The sequence below is a fragment of the Pseudophryne corroboree genome, chromosome 5, assembly GCF_028390025.1.
Source record: "Pseudophryne corroboree isolate aPseCor3 chromosome 5, aPseCor3.hap2, whole genome shotgun sequence".
In the NCBI taxonomy this organism is placed as follows: Eukaryota; Metazoa; Chordata; class Amphibia; order Anura; family Myobatrachidae; genus Pseudophryne; species Pseudophryne corroboree.
Genome location: NC_086448.1, coordinates 314509207 through 314526509, shown reverse-complemented (window position 1 = coordinate 314526509; position 17303 = coordinate 314509207). Strand labels below are relative to the sequence as shown.

Genomic DNA, 17303 nt, shown 5'->3' with positions numbered 1-17303 from the left:
GGATCGGGTTGTAGTGATAAACTAATTTTTAGGAGATCCAATAATCTCAAATTAAAGTTGGCACCAAGCCATATGAAGAGTGTAGTACCTGCTAGAAATGTATTGAGCTGGTTACCTGAGAAACCGGTGGGGTTCCACAGGTGTGGTAATATTAGATGCCAGACCTGTTCTTTTTGCAATCGCAAAGTGACCACTTTTAACTCTCTAAATACGGGAGAGTCTTTTGATATTAAGGAATTTATTAATTGTAAATCCTCTTTTGTTATTTATTTGCTGATTTGCGGAAGTGAAAAACAATATATTGGTCGGACGACCAGAACGGTGCATGACAGATTGATGGAACATAAGAGAAATATAGTTAATAAAACAAGAAAACAAAGTCTCTATGCCCATATCAATAGTTGTGAATTGGGGAATATAAATAATATTCATATGTTTGGTATTGAACAGATAAAAAAAACATATCGAGGAGGAGACCGCTATGGCCTCCTTTGTAATAGAGAGGCATACTGGATTTTTCGGTTAGGGACACTAGTACCGTATGGCTTAAATGATACGGTGGAATTGAACAATATTCGCTAAAATGTCCCGTATAGGGAATCCAGTGTGCGCCTCTCTATATATGTATGGTCTCTTTGGATTATGATTATAGATAGGTGTTAAACATTAATTATTCCGGTTATAATCAAGTAGGTTAATTGTAGATATGATTTTTTGCTATTATGTAGTTAATTGATTTTAATGATTGACATTGTGGACTATAGTTTAGGGGATCCCCTATGTGATATAATTGATAGACTATATGTGAGCGGCGACATTGGTCTTTCTCTGCTCACATGTAATATCTGTGCTTCGTTATTATTCATCTGTTTTATTTGTCATTTTTTAAATATTTTACTGATAAGAAAACCATTTATGTATATGACAATGTGTTTAGCAGTAAACAGAGGTTCGAACTAGAGATAGTGTGGATAGATTGATATGAATATTAAGTGAGACTTCTGTATGTGGAGGGTGTTTATGCAATTAGAGAGGCATGCATATAAAATGATATTAGTAGCAGCACTGTGAATGATAAGCTAATGAAAGGTTCTTTGAAATACAAGTGTCACATATGGAATACGTGTGTGCAATAGAGCAGAATAATAAAGATTTGGAAGCATGAATATGGAATACAGGTGATACGCATGAAGTGCGCATGCGCAATATAGCGCTGTTCGGAAATTGAAGAATAGTGACACGCAGGTGGCAAGCATTGAGGGCGTGTGCGCACCATAACAGCGCCCGGAAACGGATGGTGAATTCACTATTTAAATTAATAGACGGGAGCAGCAGTAATACTACTCCTGAGGAAGCCGCCGAACGTAAAGGTGGGGAAGCGCGTTGAGATTGCTTTTGTGCACGGTTCCGACATCCTGACTACATTGGTGGGACATCAACTTAATGGACTTGGTGCAGCAGGACCCTTGACAAAAAGTTTGTTTCCAGCGTGTTCTGCAGCTGCATGGGGAGACTATCATACAGTAAGCCGACCAAGAGACCAGTGTCCATGTGGTAGTGAATACACCCGAGGCTCCAGGGTGTGCATCCAGTTACGGGTGCTTGCTGATTTTCAGCAATTTAAATGATTAAATTGCACTGACTGCGAAATCTACTAACTAATAGCGATTTGAGCATGGATTGTGCAAGCGGTTTCAATGATTAACATACAGTTATGCATGCATTAGAAGTACTACTAACAGCTGTGGATATTGCTTAATACTAATTATTGCTGACTGTTTATACGAGCTTTAAAATTGACTGTGGCTTTGATGAATGGATAACCAGTGAGATAAGTACGGTGACCATTAAGAACTGCTACTAACCGATTGCTAATACTTTTTGCAGCATTGACTTATTAACCATTAATCATTCTGGAATCTCCTTTAGAATTGAGAATAATATATGGTGTTTATCACCAGTGGTTAGGTTGTATAATTTGATGACCGAGGGTGCTTGGTATTTTAATATGTGTTTTTAACACTGGCCGTGTGTATTGTATGCTAAATGTTTGCTTGTATTGTGATATTACATTTATAAAATATATATCCTGGTTGTGCAGCGCTTCAATCGTTTCAATAACTGCACTCAGTCAGAACCGTTTTGTTACCCTGTGCCTGAAACAGAATTGGCAACGCACAATTCAACCTGCTTAATTTTTCCAATAGGGACATAAGGCTCATGCCCTTGTGGGGAAGGGGCATGCAAAAATTGATTCCAGAGAAAGCCCATGCTGTGATACCCCTTCCCACATTTATGCACTTAAGTAGAGAGCCCATTGTTATTCAGTTACAATATGCTTTATTATATAACACATTTAAATATACAGGATTAAACATGTTGAAGTATATTTAAACACATTTACATACACATGATTCAAACCCATAACCTGTTGCATTCCAGTCAAACATCCTAATCATTGAGCTATTTGATCCTGCATATAAACTGTGAGATTTCTAGCTATATGAAGCTATGTGTACTTTGCAACAAAACAATCTGCATTGAAATTGAGCAAATCTAGCTCTTGCAGCCACACAATACATAGATCTGCTCAGCTGCAAGGTAAGCTTCAAATCTCTAGCTTAGAATTCTCTGGCTTTCTATGTAAGGGCAGAAAGCTCTATGAATAGAATGTCTGACTGCAATGCCACAGGCGATGGGTTTGAATCCTGGGCTGTCAGCATTTTGAAATGTAATAAAGGATAGTTTGACTAAATAACAAAGAGCTCTCAAGTTAAATTTATGAATATTCTGTAGGTATTAGCAACAGAAGGATTGGAGGGAGGAGACGGGGCAGTTGAGATGATGGGCTTCAAAAAGGGGGGAAGCTACAAGTGTAAAAAAAGAAAAATTGACACGTGCCACCAACAGCGCCCCCTACCCTCAAGCACTATGTTCGGTGGCACACTCCGCACATACGTAGTTAGGGCCCTGCGCTCAGTTACCGCTTTTGCAAATGTATTACCAGTTATTTATATAGCACGCATATATTCCGCAGCACTTTACAGAGAAAATTTGGCCATTCACATCAGTCCCTGGAGTTTTTAATCTATAATCCCTACCACATGTACATGCACTCAAATTCATGCTAGGGTTAATTTTGTTGGGAGCCAGTTAACTTATCAGTATATTTTTGGATTGTGGGAGAAAACTGGAGTTCCCAGAGTAAATCCATGCAAGAACACTGGGAATATACAAACTACACATAGACTCATGGTGGAAATTGACCTTTGACCTCAGTGCTGTGAGGCAGTAATGCTGAACATTACACCGTCTGTGCTGCCCTAAATCATCTTATGCACATGCACCAGCACATTTGTGAAACTGGTTTGTGAAATATGTTGTTAATCAGTCACTATGCATGTGCCTATTTACTACCATGCAGAACAGGTCCAAAGGATGTGGGGGAAATCAGAAAGAGAACTGTCTCTTCCTTTCTTTTATACAGTGCAAGTACACAGAACACCATCCAGAGATGGCGTTATGTTTTAAACAAAAGATGAGTACTGTTTCACTGCACTCATCCGTATAAATATCATCACTGTAAAGCAGTGACGTGCGGTGAGGTCAGTGGCTGGTGAGGCACTACAGCCATAATCCTGCTGATGACCCCTACCGCCGCAGAGCCAATGCCCTCTACTGCCTCTGAGCCGATGCCCACTGCCACCACCAATGGCTTACAAACTCGCCCACCATCAACTGACCCAGCCCTCCGCCACTAATTTGCATCTCAGTACGATGCCACCAATGCCCGCTGCCTGCCTGCTCATCATACTTGTGATATATTGTACATTTTTATAGAAATAAAAATTAGTGTTTGGGACTGGGAAGGGAGTGGGAGGAGGACATGAATGCAATTTTGTTGTCCAGGGCTTCCATTAACTTAATGGAAAAGGATCTGAATAGGTTAAAAAAAATAAAAAGAAATGCGTGAGATCCCCCCTCCTAAGTATAACCAGCCTCGGGCTCTTTGAGCCGGTCCTGGTTGTTTAAATACTGGGGAAAAATTGGACAGGGGTTCCCCGTATTTAGACAACCAGCACCTGGCTCTTAGTCTGGTCCTGGTTCCAAAAATATGGGGGACAAAAGAAGTAGGGGTGCCCCATATTTTTAAAACCAGCATCGGGCTTCACTAGCCAGGGAGATAATGCCACAGCCGGGGGACACATTTATATAGGTCCCTGTGGCCGTGGCATTACCCCCCCCCCCCCAACTAGTCACCATTGGCCGGGGTTCCCTGGAGGAGTGGGGACCCCTTAAATCAAGGGGTCCTCCTCTCCAGGCACCAAAGGGCCAGGGATGAAGCCCGAAGCTGTCCCCAGCACCCCTGGGCTGTGGGTCTCTGGCTGATAGCCATAAGTGTGTAAAACAAATGAATTTTGTTTTTTTGTTGTGGAACTACAAGGCCCAGCAAGCCTCCCCAACTTGCTGGTACTTGGAGAACCTCACATGCGGGGAAATAATGGACCTGCTGGTACCTGTAGTTCTACATCAAAAATAATACCCAAATAAAAACACAACACACACACCGTGAAAAGTAAAAATGTATTAAAACACACTTCCACACACACATACTTACCTACATCCCACGGCGATCACGTCCACTTGTCCAGTAGAATCCAATAGGGGTACCTGTAAAAATGAGAGAGAGATTACTTACCTACATCCTACACCGATCACGTCCACTTGTCCAGTAGAATCCAATAGGGGTACCTGTAAAAATGAAAATACTTACAAACTTCGTTCTTGAAGCAATACACAGGAGGGGGAGAAAGGAGGCAACACACATGAGGGGAAAAAGGGAGAGAGAGACTAACCTTGTAATATATGCTGCTGCTGAGGACGAAGCTGGCGGAGGAGGAACGAGAGGGTAGAGTGCTGCTGGCTAGGAACAGGAGGACGGAGGGGAGAGCCGCACTCACTCCTGGCCACCGCTGCTGTACCCAACCTCCCGGCTACTTGCAAAGCCAGTCACCGCCGGGACCCACCGTCACTTTCCCCTCCAGCGCCGCGTGTGGGTGATTGGACAGCGGATCCAGCACTGGATCCGCTGTCCAATCACAGGTGCCTCGCTGACATAGGGGTGGTGTCCCTGTCAGCGAGGCACTTGTTTCAGTGCCGCTTTCCCTATTTTTTTTCATGGGCTTTTACAGCCCAGTGCTTGTCTAAGCCCCCCGCTCTGTCCCTGTTCGCATTATATATGGGAGGCACTGCTATCTGTGCATCCCAAAGTAATTTAAAGCCCTAAAATTATTTGAATAAAATAAAGAAGATACTTATGACACAGAATATGCGTCATAAGTATCTTCTTTTTGTATTATTTTAATAATTAATAACAGGGGAGGCACTGCCTCCCCTGACTGCACGTCCCTGCTGTAAAGCCCCCATAGGTAGCAATGGAGTATGAATGAGAGAAAACAAAGCAGATTCATTTGACGTTTCACTGCACTAGGGGCCTAATTCAGACCTGATCGCTATGGTGCATTTTTTGCATTCCTGCGATCAGGTAGTCACCACCTACAAGGGGAGGGGGAATTCACTGTGCAGGTGTGCAATTGTATGTGCATAGAGCTGCACAAACAAAAGTTTGTGCAGTCTCTGCACAACCCAGGACTTACTCAGCCGCTGCGATGATCGGGGTTGGAGCTGACGTCAGAAACACTTCTTCCAAACGCCTGGATCCTCCTGCGTTTTTCCGGATACTCCTCTAAAACGATCAGTTGCCCCCCACAGACGGCCTATTCCTGTCAGTCACCTTGCAATCGCCCATGCGATCGCTTTATTCGCACCATCCCGTCGCTGCCTGGTACTCCCCGTCACTGCGGACCGATGCGCCTGCGCAGTTCAGACCTGATCGCCCACTGTGCGAAAACAGCAGGGATCGGGTCTGAATTACTCCCCTAGATGCGGACAGACAATATTTTAGGCTTTCTCCCGCTATATGCAGGATAAATGTGTTTTTTTTGTTTATTAAATAGACCCCTTAATTACTTTGTACAAATGTAGCACTTCTTAACTACTGTATAAACAAACCTACTTTCATTTTTAGCATTTTGAATTAAATCGGCATCTAATTGATATTTTTAGCTGTGTCAAATGATTTCTTTCTGTATTTGATGTCATATTTTTGCTTTCTTTAGATCATGGATTTATGTGAACTCATTACCGATCCCAGATTCCAGACTAACAAGCTTAGAGTTCAGTACAGAAAGGAGCTCCTTGAAATGTTGTCATCACGGTATGTCATTTTGATCACCTTTGCTGCATATTTGTCACATGATCTAGAGGAAATAATGGTGTAGAGGAGAAAGGGAACAATGGGGGTCATTCAGAGTTGATCGTAGTTGTGCTAAATTTAGCACAGCTACGATCAGGAACACAGACATGCGGGGGGACGCCCAGCACAGGGTTATTCCGCCCCGCATGTCAGTCCCTGCCCTGTCGCTAAAGTACAAAAGCATTGCACAGCAGCAATGCTTTTGTACTTCAGGAGTACGGGTACAAAGAGCATTGTGGTTTTGCACAGGTTCTAGCGGCTTTCAGTCGCACTGGCAGATGTAAGGAGATTGACAAGAAGTGGAAGTTTCTGGATGGCAACTGGCTGTTTTCTGGGAGTGTTTGGAAAAACGCAGGCATGGCTGGGCGGGTATCTGACGTCATTACCGTGTCATTCGTTGCAGCAATCATCGCACAGAATAAGTAACTACAGGGCTGGTCTTGTTTTGCACAAAATGTGTTTGCAGCTGCTCTGCTCTGCTGCACAGGCGTTCGCACTCCTGCAAAGCAAAAATACACTCCCCCGTGGGCGGCGACTATGCGTTTGCACAGGTGCTAAAAGTAGCTAGCGAGCGATCAACTCGGAAATGAGGGCCATGGCCCGTTCTGTGTGCAATCGCAGCGCGTGTGTGTATGCCCGCGATCATTAGCATATTAAAGCATTCCCCGCCATGGCTGTAAAAACAGCAAAGATTTGCGAGGACACATCTGTAGTGAGTAAAGTTGATCGTTTATAGACTAGGCAGCAACTGATTACAGCCGGTTGAAATCATGTGCTCTGAAACAATGGGTATTGTGACACATAGTGCCGATTGTCATGTGTTATTTATGCTAATGAAACTAGTGGTAAAATATAGACAATTCAAAAAGTAACACAAATAGGGGAAAATAGAATATGTCACCTTATTAGTGTCCAATAAGGAAAGGAATATGTCTAAAGAGACATAGATAGGAAAGTGGAAACATTTGAAAGACAATTAATTGAAAATAAAACAAAGTTTATTTGTTCAGGAAAAAAATGAATGTACACAAAGTACAAGAAATTAATAAACAAACATATAGTGACGATAAATAGGGAGAATGACAAATATTTAGAGTATGGCAATAAGCCTTGGCAAGCTTGGTCTTTTTACAGTAGAAGACTATCTGTCTCTGATTAAATACCCCTGAATCCAGAAGAGACACCACACCTTCCATAACGTACTCACTGGCGTTCTTCAGTAGGCAAGAGCCTAGACCCTAATGGATTTCCGATATCTTATAATATGTTCCACTTTAACTTGGCCCCTTTATTACTTCAGACATTCACTGAAGTAAGTGATGTGGAACATTTTCTGGCCAAATGTTTGCAGCCCATATCACTGTTCTCTCTAGAGTGGGCAAGGACCTGACCCTGTGTTCCAGCCACCGGCCGATGTCCTTAATGTGGATTTAAAATTGTATGCAAATTGTCAGCAAGCCGCCTGAAACCCCTTATTGCCAACTTAAATGCATAGTGACCAGATACTGGTATACTGGCGGCGGTATGGTGCCCCCGTTGGGATCCCGATATCGGTATTGTGACTGCCGGGATCCCGACGACCGGTTTGCTAACCACATATCAGCTGACCAGACTTTTCACCAATGAGAGTCCTGGTTACTCTCAGCTGGCTTCTTAAACCAATGGCAGTCTACCTAAGGATATAAAGTAGATCACCGGAAACAGAAAGTTGAACAACTTCTTTCAGTGATTGCATGTTCCTGTTAGCTGTTCACAGGCTCTGTGCTGTGTCCTCAGTTGGATCTCCAGTGCTACTGTATATTTCCAGCGTTTTTCAATGCTCTCCAGTACTTACCAGTATATCTCAAGTCCTTCCACGTGTTACCAGTGCTGTGTGCTATCAGCTATCTCAAGTGTTGCTCATCATCAATTAAACATCGATCCTTCCCTGTGTTTCCAGTGCTGTGTGCTATCAGCTATCTGCAGTGTTGCTCACCATCAATTAAAACATCAATCCTTCCGCATGTTTCCAGTGATATCAGTAATCTTCTGAGACCTCCAGCATCAACTAATTTCAATTGTCATCTGTTGTACTTCTTCTTCTAACTACCAGATACCTGACCAGGGCGCCGCGACCTGCTTGCCTGGTGCAGCAAAGCCCAAATTGACTGAAGAGGGGGTCACTGGTGAAAACCACTGGTGGGTGAGACTCTATGCATTTGGTCAGGTCTTGTCAACATCCGGGGTTAGCCTGTGCATGAAGAAGTCCTCATTGTCTGCTGCCGCATTCACAACTGGTAACTTGCCTCTCAGCTCTCCAGCCGAGACCACCTGGGATTGGGTCATGACAGATAGGTGCTACCTATTGCATAATGATCCAGCCAGACTGCAAAGATTCTTAATGGGCTGTATGATATGATCACACAGCAATGTTGGCAAAGGGTAAGGAGGATGTGAAAGTGAAGAAAGAGAAAATATGTGAGGTTATGTGTGGACTGTACAGAGGGGATGTATTTAGATAGGGAAGCTTATGAAGGTTATTGGGTGGTTCTTGAATCTGAAAGTCTTATTGTACATGGGAGGGCATTCCACAGACTGGATGAAGCCCAAAAAAAGTCCAGTAATTGAGAGTGGGAGCAAGTGATGCGCCTGGATGAGAGATTCAGATCTTGCGCAGAGTGGAGAGGTCGGGTTGGGAGTTTTTTTGAGATAATGTTGGTGTAGTTTGGTTAATAGCCTTATGTATAAGTAACAGTATTTTACATTGAATATGGTAGAATACCGATAACCAAAGGAGGGTTGACTGAGTGGATCAACAGACAATGAACAGTTGGTTAGTAAGATCAGCCTTGCAGTTGCATTCAAAACGAATTATAGTAATTTTGAAAGACTAGTAAAGAGTCTATTGCAGTAATCAATTGAGTTGCATGGAATAGAGTTTTTGCAGTATCTTACATACAGTAAGATATGGTCGTATTTTGGATATGTTTTTTAGATGTATGTAACATACTGACTATGAAGTACAGAAGACAGTCTAGTTTCAAGGATAACACCTAGGCAGCAATTTTGTGTGGTAAGGTTGATTGTTGAGTTATCAACAGTGATAGAGATATTAGGTTGGTAACTACTTAACTACTATTGACTGGTAGAAATATAATTAATTCTGCTTCGAAAATATTATGTTTGAGGTGGTGAGATGACATCCAAGATGAAATGGCAGAAAGGCATTTAGTAATGTGGACCAATACAGATGGTGACAAATCTGAGTATAGGTTGATTTGAGTATCATCCACGAAAGATGATTCTGAAATCTGAAGAAGCTGATTAGTTTGCCAAGAGGTGTGGTATAGATTGAGAAAAGTAGATGACCTTAGACTGAGCCTTGCGGTACTCCAGCTGATAGAGGTAACTGAGAGGATGTAGAATCAGAGAAAGGGCTGTGTCCTAAAGACCTAGGGATTGTAGTGTTTGTGTAAGAAGAGAGTTGTCAACAGTGTCAAAAGCAGCAGATGGATCTAGAACAATAAGAAGTGGGTAATGGCCTTTAGGCTTAGCAGTGACCAGATCATTCACTACCTTGGTCACTGCTGTCTCTGTGGAGTGCTGGAAATGAAAGCCTGACTGAAATGATTTCAATAAGTTGTGTGAGTTAAGAAAGTGTGTGACACCAGAGTAGGCAAGTGAGAAGATTATAGACAATTCATCTTCATTTGTGGGATCAAATGAAAAGAAGGTGCCAGAGGGTTCAGATAGTGAATTGAGCAGGTCACTAGCTGAGGAAGAGCATACCGTTTCATTTTGGATCTTATTAATCTCGTAATTGAAATAGGAAACAAGATCTTGCACACTGAAAGTAGCTAGTGGGTTTGGTGAGGGAGGGATAAGAAGTGATTTAAATGAATTAAAAAATATCTTGGGGTTAGAGGCTTGAGTAGAGCTTGGAAATATGTTTGTTTGGCAATATTCAGAGAATTACGATAAGAGTTTTAGATTATACTGTATGTTAGGAAGTCAATTGGAGTACAATATTTACGCAATTGACATTCTACTTTTTTGTCTTGTTCATTTAGAATGCCACAGGTGACATCTAAATCTACATGGAGTGTGATGGGTATCTGGGGGTATATTTACTAAAATTTGATTTTGGAATAATCTTTACTAAACTACAAAATCAACTGAAATTGATTCTATTTGATTTTCTAAAATCCTTAAAAAATCCCTAATTTACAAAAAAAAAAAAATTTTGATTTTCAAATGTAAATTCATGTTTGGAAGGGATTTTGAGTTAAATTTAATGAAATTCCTTCCAAAATTGAACCTCAAATCCCCATTAAAATCCTCTGCAAAATCTGATGCAAAATCAAACAGAACTTCCTCACTGCTTCCTATTGGTCCAAATGTATTACATGCACATTAATTATAGGAGAAGCTCTCTCTTTACACGGTTTTATACATGAAAACCTACAGTAACTGATGACTAAATTTTTTCTAAATACCTACAGTTGAAATAGTTGGCAATAAGTGTAGTTATTATCTGCCTTCTTGGCTGCCTTCCACTTTCTGTGCACATATAGTCAGTTGTTATTAAAATAAAAACCTCTACCTGCTCCCTATTTATTGCATAATCTGGAGAGAGTGGTTTATTTAATGCACAATTATGCGAAAAACGTCAACAAAGCACAATATCGAACACTTTTGACAAATGATATACTAATATGTCTTCCGAATAATTTAAAGAAAAATAAATAAAATAAAGATGCATTCTGTCAGGGGTTGGGTGGCTATATGTGGCTCTTTATACTTATGCTCAGCAGGAGTTTGTGGATTTGACAATGGAGTCAGAAGCCTAAATAACCTTTTTTGGTGGAAGGGGAACAAATTAGAACAATATAGTTACAATTATTATTTGCGGCTTTATTAGCACATACTAATTGTTATGCACACCAGTGCCTGCAGGAATGTACTGGTGTTTGAACTGTTATGCAAAACAAATGGACTCACAGACAGACTGGGGAATATGACATAACGTACACAGAAGGTGATAGGGTAACAAAATACACACAAAGTGAACAGAGAAGCCCAGAGGCTAAGGAACTGGGTGTCTCCCTTGTATTAGTAATGCTCAGATGATAAAAGCAAGATGTTGTGTTTTAATACGTAGAGAGCCCGAAATGCTGTTGCTAAGGGCAACAGCAAAACCCTAAAGGGTTACCAACGGGTGTGGCAGTAAACTCCTTGGTCAGAGATGGAATGATAGACACAAGGAGAGTCTCCACAATCCTAATTCTCACTTGCAGTGCACAGGTTCAGCTTACTGCCACTAAACTGACCCCTGACACCTAGCACAGTGAGACAGGATTAGACAGGCAAGTCTTAGAATACATCCGCAAACTTGCTAAGTTCACAGAGTAGTAACAGAACCCCAGCAAGCTAAATGACTGACTCCAGTCTTACTGCTAGGTCTGGATTGGCAGAGTGTAATACCAAATCCCCAGGCCTATTTGCAGTAAGCAACAAACAAATACAAAGCTACACAGTACTGGCTAACTTTCAGGAACTGACTAACCAACAAAGATTCAGCAGCATCTGCTTACCCTAAGAAGAGGCCTTATAAAGCAGGTGCTGTCCACGCCCCACTCAGACCTCACAGACTGTGAGCACAAAAACCAGCACCGGATCCCCTAGCGTGCACAGAGCCTGTAACCACTGCACAGCAAAAGACCCGAACCGGAGTATCAGCTGCGCTCAGGTTACTCTGCTAGCACTTGTCTCCCGGTTGCCATGACGACGTGGCAGCACAGGGCAGGAGACCCTAACAGTACCCCCCCTCTGACGAGGGGTCAAAGAACCCCTACCACCGGGTTTATCGGGGAACTGCGAGAAGAAAGAGCGTATCAGTCTGGGGGCATGAAGATCACAACTGCGCACCCACGACCGCTCCTCCGGGCCATACCCCTTCCAGTGCACCAAAAATGACAGCCGACCCCGAACCACCTTGGAGTCAAGAATCCTTTCAACAACAAACTCCCTCTGGCCACGTATCAGAAGAGGGGAAGGTCTTCCACTGGAAGAAGGATTACTAATCGCCCGTTTTAAAAGGGAACAATGAAATGTTTTATTGATACCCAAAGAACGGGGCAGATCTAACTGAAATGCCACCGGATTGATAACCCTGGTGATCTTATAAGGGCCGATGAACCGGGGGCCTAACTTATGAGATGGCTGTCTCAACTTCAAATTCTTGGTAGACAACCAGACGAAGTCTCCTAATTTGAAGCTGCAGGGTCTTTTCCGCTTATCAAAAACCCTTTTGGTCACTAATGACACAGACACAAGGGCTTTCTTCACTTTCCGCCAAATACCTCTAAGGACCGAAACCACAGAGGAACCATCAGGCGTGGAGTCCAGGGGGTCAAAAGAATTGGCCTTAGGATGATGCCCATACACACAAAGGAAGGGAGAGATCCCTGTAGCAGAGTGAGCCGCGTTGTTATAGGCAAACTCCGCCATGGACAGATGAGCAACCCAGTCAGTCTGACACTTGGAGACATAACACCTGAGGAACTGCTCCAAGGACTGGTTCACCCTTTCAGTCTGCCCATTAGACTGCGGATGGTAGCCTGACGACAAGCTGACAGAAATCTGGAGATCGGAACAAAATGCCCTCCAGAATTTGGCCACAAACTGGGATCCGCGGTCAGAGACCACATCAAGTGGCAACCCGTGGAGACGCACAACATGCAGCATAAATAATTCAGACAGGCGTCTGGCCGATGGCAGCCCAACCAGTGGAACGAAGTGCGCCATCTTCGAAAACCTGTCAACGACAACCCAGATGGCTGTCATCCCCGAGGATTTGGGCAAGTCCACCACAAAATCCATTGAAATGTGGGTCCATGGCTTAGATGGGATAGAGAGTGGATGTAATGGGCCAACAGGAACCCCTCTAGGAGTCTTATTTCGGGCACAGATGTCACATGCCCGAACCCACTGATCCACATCCTTAGCCACCGAGGGCCACCACACCGCCCTAGATAGCAACTCCCGAGTTCTGGCAATACCCGGGTGACCTGCCGACTTCTTGGCATGGAATTCCAGGAACACTCGCTGTCTTAACCTAGGAGGCACAAACAAAAGACCTACCGGAAGGTCTGGAGGAGCCTGCTCCTGTGCTCTAAGGACTAATGATAAGAGGTCCTGGGTAATGCCCACTTTAATACATGATGGGGAAACAATGGGCAACGGCTCCTCGGTGGTCTCCTGGATTGGAGCAAAACTCTGCGAGAGCGCATCAGCCTTGATGTTTTTTGACCCAGGGCGATATGTTATCAAAAAATTAAAGCGAGCAAAAAACAAAGCCCATCGTGCCTGCCTGGCATTGAGACGCTTCGCTGACTCTAAATATGCCAGATTCTTATGGTCAGTGAGAATTGAGACCACAAACTTAGCCCCCTCAAGCCAGTGTCTCCACTCCTCGAGTGCATCCTTAATAGCCAACAATTCCCGGTTACCCACGTCATAATTCATCTCGGCAGGCGAAAATTTACGGGAAAAGTATGCACAGGGATGAAGGCGATTATCAGACACTCCCATCTGAGAAAGCACTGCCCCAATACCCATCTCAGAGGCATCCACCTCCACCACAAAAGGACGCTCTGGATCTGGGTGTCGCAGCACCTTGGCCGAAACAAATGCCCTTTTGAGACGGGCAAAAGCCGCTTTAGCCTCACAAGACCAGTGAGCAACATCCGCCCCTTTCTTAGTGAGTGCCACCAAGGGCGCCACTATAGACGAAAATCCAGCGATAAATCGTCTATAAAAATTTGCAAAGCCCAGGAAACGCTGAAGCGCCTTCAAACTAGTGGGCTGCACCCAATCCAGGACTGCCTGTACCTTGGAACCCTCCATTTGGAAACCTTCTGGGGAGATAATATATCCTAGAAATGCGATTTGCTGAACTTCAAATTCGCACTTCTCCAGCTTCGCCCCAAGCCGGTGGTCTCTGAGTTTCTGGAGGACTAAGCGTACATGCTTCCGATGTTCCTCCAGGGAATGGGAGAAGATTAGGATGTCATCTAAGTATACAACTAAGAATCTATCCAAATATTCCCTGAGCACATCATTCATGAAATCCTGGAAGACTGCCGGGGCATTACAGAGCCCAAAAGGCATCACCAAATATTCATAATGCCCTGAGTGGGTATTAAAGGCAGTCTTCCATTCATCCCCCTCTCTTATTCGGATTAGATTGTACGCACCGCGTAGGTCAATCTTAGAAAAAATGGTGGCAGTACGAAGCTGGTCAAACAAGACCGAAATGAGAGGCAGTGGGTATGAGTTTTTAATCGTGATACGGTTCAATTCCCTGAAGTCGATGCAGGGTCGCAACGAACCGTCCTTTTTACCCACGAAGAAGAACCCCGACCCAACTGGAGACTGTGAAGGTCTGATAAATCCCTTAGCCAAGTTCTCCTGAATGTACTCTGCCATAGCCTGAGTCTCAGGACGTGACAGGGAGTACAACCTGCTCTTGGGAAGCTTAGCATTTGGCAACAAATCAATGGCACAGTCTTAGGGGCGATGGGGAGGTAGTACCTCTGCAACTTTTTTGGAGAACACGTCCGCAAAATCTGCATAACACCCTGGCAATCCTGGCAAACTTAGCTGCGAGAGCCTGACTGGAAGGCTCAAGCAACTCCTGAAACAATCAGTACCCCAACTAAGAATCTCCCCAGAGACCCAGTCAAATTGAGGATTGTGGGCCCTTAACCAGGGTAACCCCAACACCAATGGGGCAAAAGTACAGACAGTCACATAAAAGGACAATTTTTCAGAGTGTGTGGCTCCAATAAACAAAGAAATCTGGCTAGTGCAAGAGGTAATTTTACCTTGGGATAATGGTTCCCCGTTTAACCCACAAATCTCAATTTCCGATGCCAAGGGTACTAAGGGAACAGAGTGTTTCAGGGCGAATTGGCGGTCCATAAAAACCCCGTCGGCCCCACTGTCCACAAAGGCCTCAGTCTTGACAGTTTGACCGAGGATCTTCAAGGTCACCGGAATGATAAAAGTCTTCTTGGGAAATTCTGACTTCTGGCCTGACAGGATATTTCCCATCACCCTCAGGCCCTGAAGTTTTCCGGCTTTTCTGGGCATGATACTACCACATGACCTTTATTCCCACAGTACAAACACAACCCCTGCTGTCTCCTCCGCGTCTTCTCACGCGAGGAGAGGCGGGTAGCCCCAATCTGCATAGGCTCCTCGGAAAATTCCTCAGAGTCTGAGGTTCCCTTGGGAAGGAAGGAAATCTCAGTCTCCCTTTCAAGCCTACGCTCTCTCAGCCATCTATCCACCCGGATGGATAACTGCATGAGCTGATCCAAGCTATCAGGCAAGGGATATTGTACCAGTTGGTCCTTTATCTGGTTAGAAAGACCTCTTCGGTACTGGTGTCTCAGGGCTGGGTCATTCCACTGGGTATCATGGGCCAACCTCCGAAACTCCGTACAGTAAACCTCAACTGGCCTTCGCCCTTGCTTAAGGATCGAAATCTGAGCCTCGGCTGAGGCCGTCTTGTCAGGGTCATCATACAACATGCCCAGTGCCGTAAAAAAAGCATCAACACTTTTAAGCGACGGACAGTCAGGCTGCAACCCATATGCCCAGACCTGTGGGTCTCCTTGTAGCAAGGAAATCACTATGCCCACCCGCTGAATCTCCGACCCAGAAGACTGAGGCCTAAGCCGGAAGTATAGCTTGCAGCTCTCCTTGAAACAAAAGAACTGCGAGCGATCTCCAGAAAAACGATCCGGGAGATTTACTTTCGGCTCCTTAACCCCTGCAGGTGCTGCTGCTGCGGGAGCTCCGCCAGCAGCCTGGGAGGTGTGCATTTTAATGGACAAATCATTAAATTGTCGAGTCAGGACCTGCACCTGATCGACCACCTGTTGCAACGTATTTTGAGGGGTATGCTCCATATTCCCACAAAATTTCAACAGGAGTATTAGGCTGCTGAATATGTTATGCACACCAGTGCCTGCAGGAATGTACTGGTGTTTGAACTGTTATGCAAAACAAATGGACTCACAGACAGACTGGGGATTATGACATAACGTACACAGAAGGTGATAGGGTAACAAAATACACACAAAGTGAACAGAGAAGCCCAGAGGCTAAGGAACTGGGTGTCTCCCTTGTATTAGTAATGCTCAGATGAGAAAAGCAAGATGTTGTGTTTTAATACGTAGAGAACCCGAAATGCTGTTGCTAAGGGCAACAGCAAAACCCTAAAGGGTTACCAACGGGTGTGGCAGTAAACTCCTTGGTCAGAGATGGAATGATAGACACAAGGAGAGTCTCCACAATCCTAATTCTCACTTGCAGTGCACAGGTTCAGCTTACTGCCACTAAACTGACCCCTGACACCTAGCACAGTGAGACAGGATTAGACAGGCAAGTCTTAGAATACAGCCGCAAACTTGCTAAGTTCACAGAGTAGTAACAGAACCCCAGCAAGCTAAACGACTGACTCCAGTCTTACTGCTAGGTCTGGATTGGCAGAGTGTAATACCAAATCCCCAGGCCTATTTGCAGTAAGCAACAAACAAATACAAAGCTACACAGTACTGGCTAACTTTCAGGAACTGACTAACCAACAAAGATTCAGCAGCATCTGCTTACCCTAAGAAGAGGCCTTATAAAGCAGGTGCTGTCCACGCCCCACTCAGACCTCACAGACTGTGAGCACAAAAACCAGCACCGGATCCCCTACCGTGCACAGAGCCTGTAACCACTGCACAGCAAAAGACCCGAACCGGAGTATCAGCTGCGCTCAGGTTACTCTGCTAGCACTTGTCTCCCGGTTGCCATGACGACGTGGCAGCACAGGGCAGGAGACCCTAACACTAATATCTTACACAACAACTATCCCTCTGGCATTTGTTCCACAAGAATTTTTGTAGACAGGGATGAATTGCTAAGGATGCAGGCATCATTGGATGAACCA

At 44.2% G+C, this 17303-nt stretch overlaps 1 protein-coding gene across 3 annotated transcripts in view; it reads left to right on the top strand.

The window, feature by feature from the left end:
* SUGCT (succinyl-CoA:glutarate-CoA transferase) overlaps positions 1-17303 on the top strand; it is a 1636615-nt gene that overhangs the window by 761392 nt on the left and 857920 nt on the right. For all 3 annotated transcript variants that reach the window (XM_063924883.1, XM_063924885.1, XM_063924884.1), the window contains exon 11: positions 6180-6277. In XM_063924883.1, the coding sequence (XP_063780953.1) occupies positions 6180-6277 (98 nt within the window). The remainder of the gene's footprint in view (positions 1-6179; positions 6278-17303) is intronic.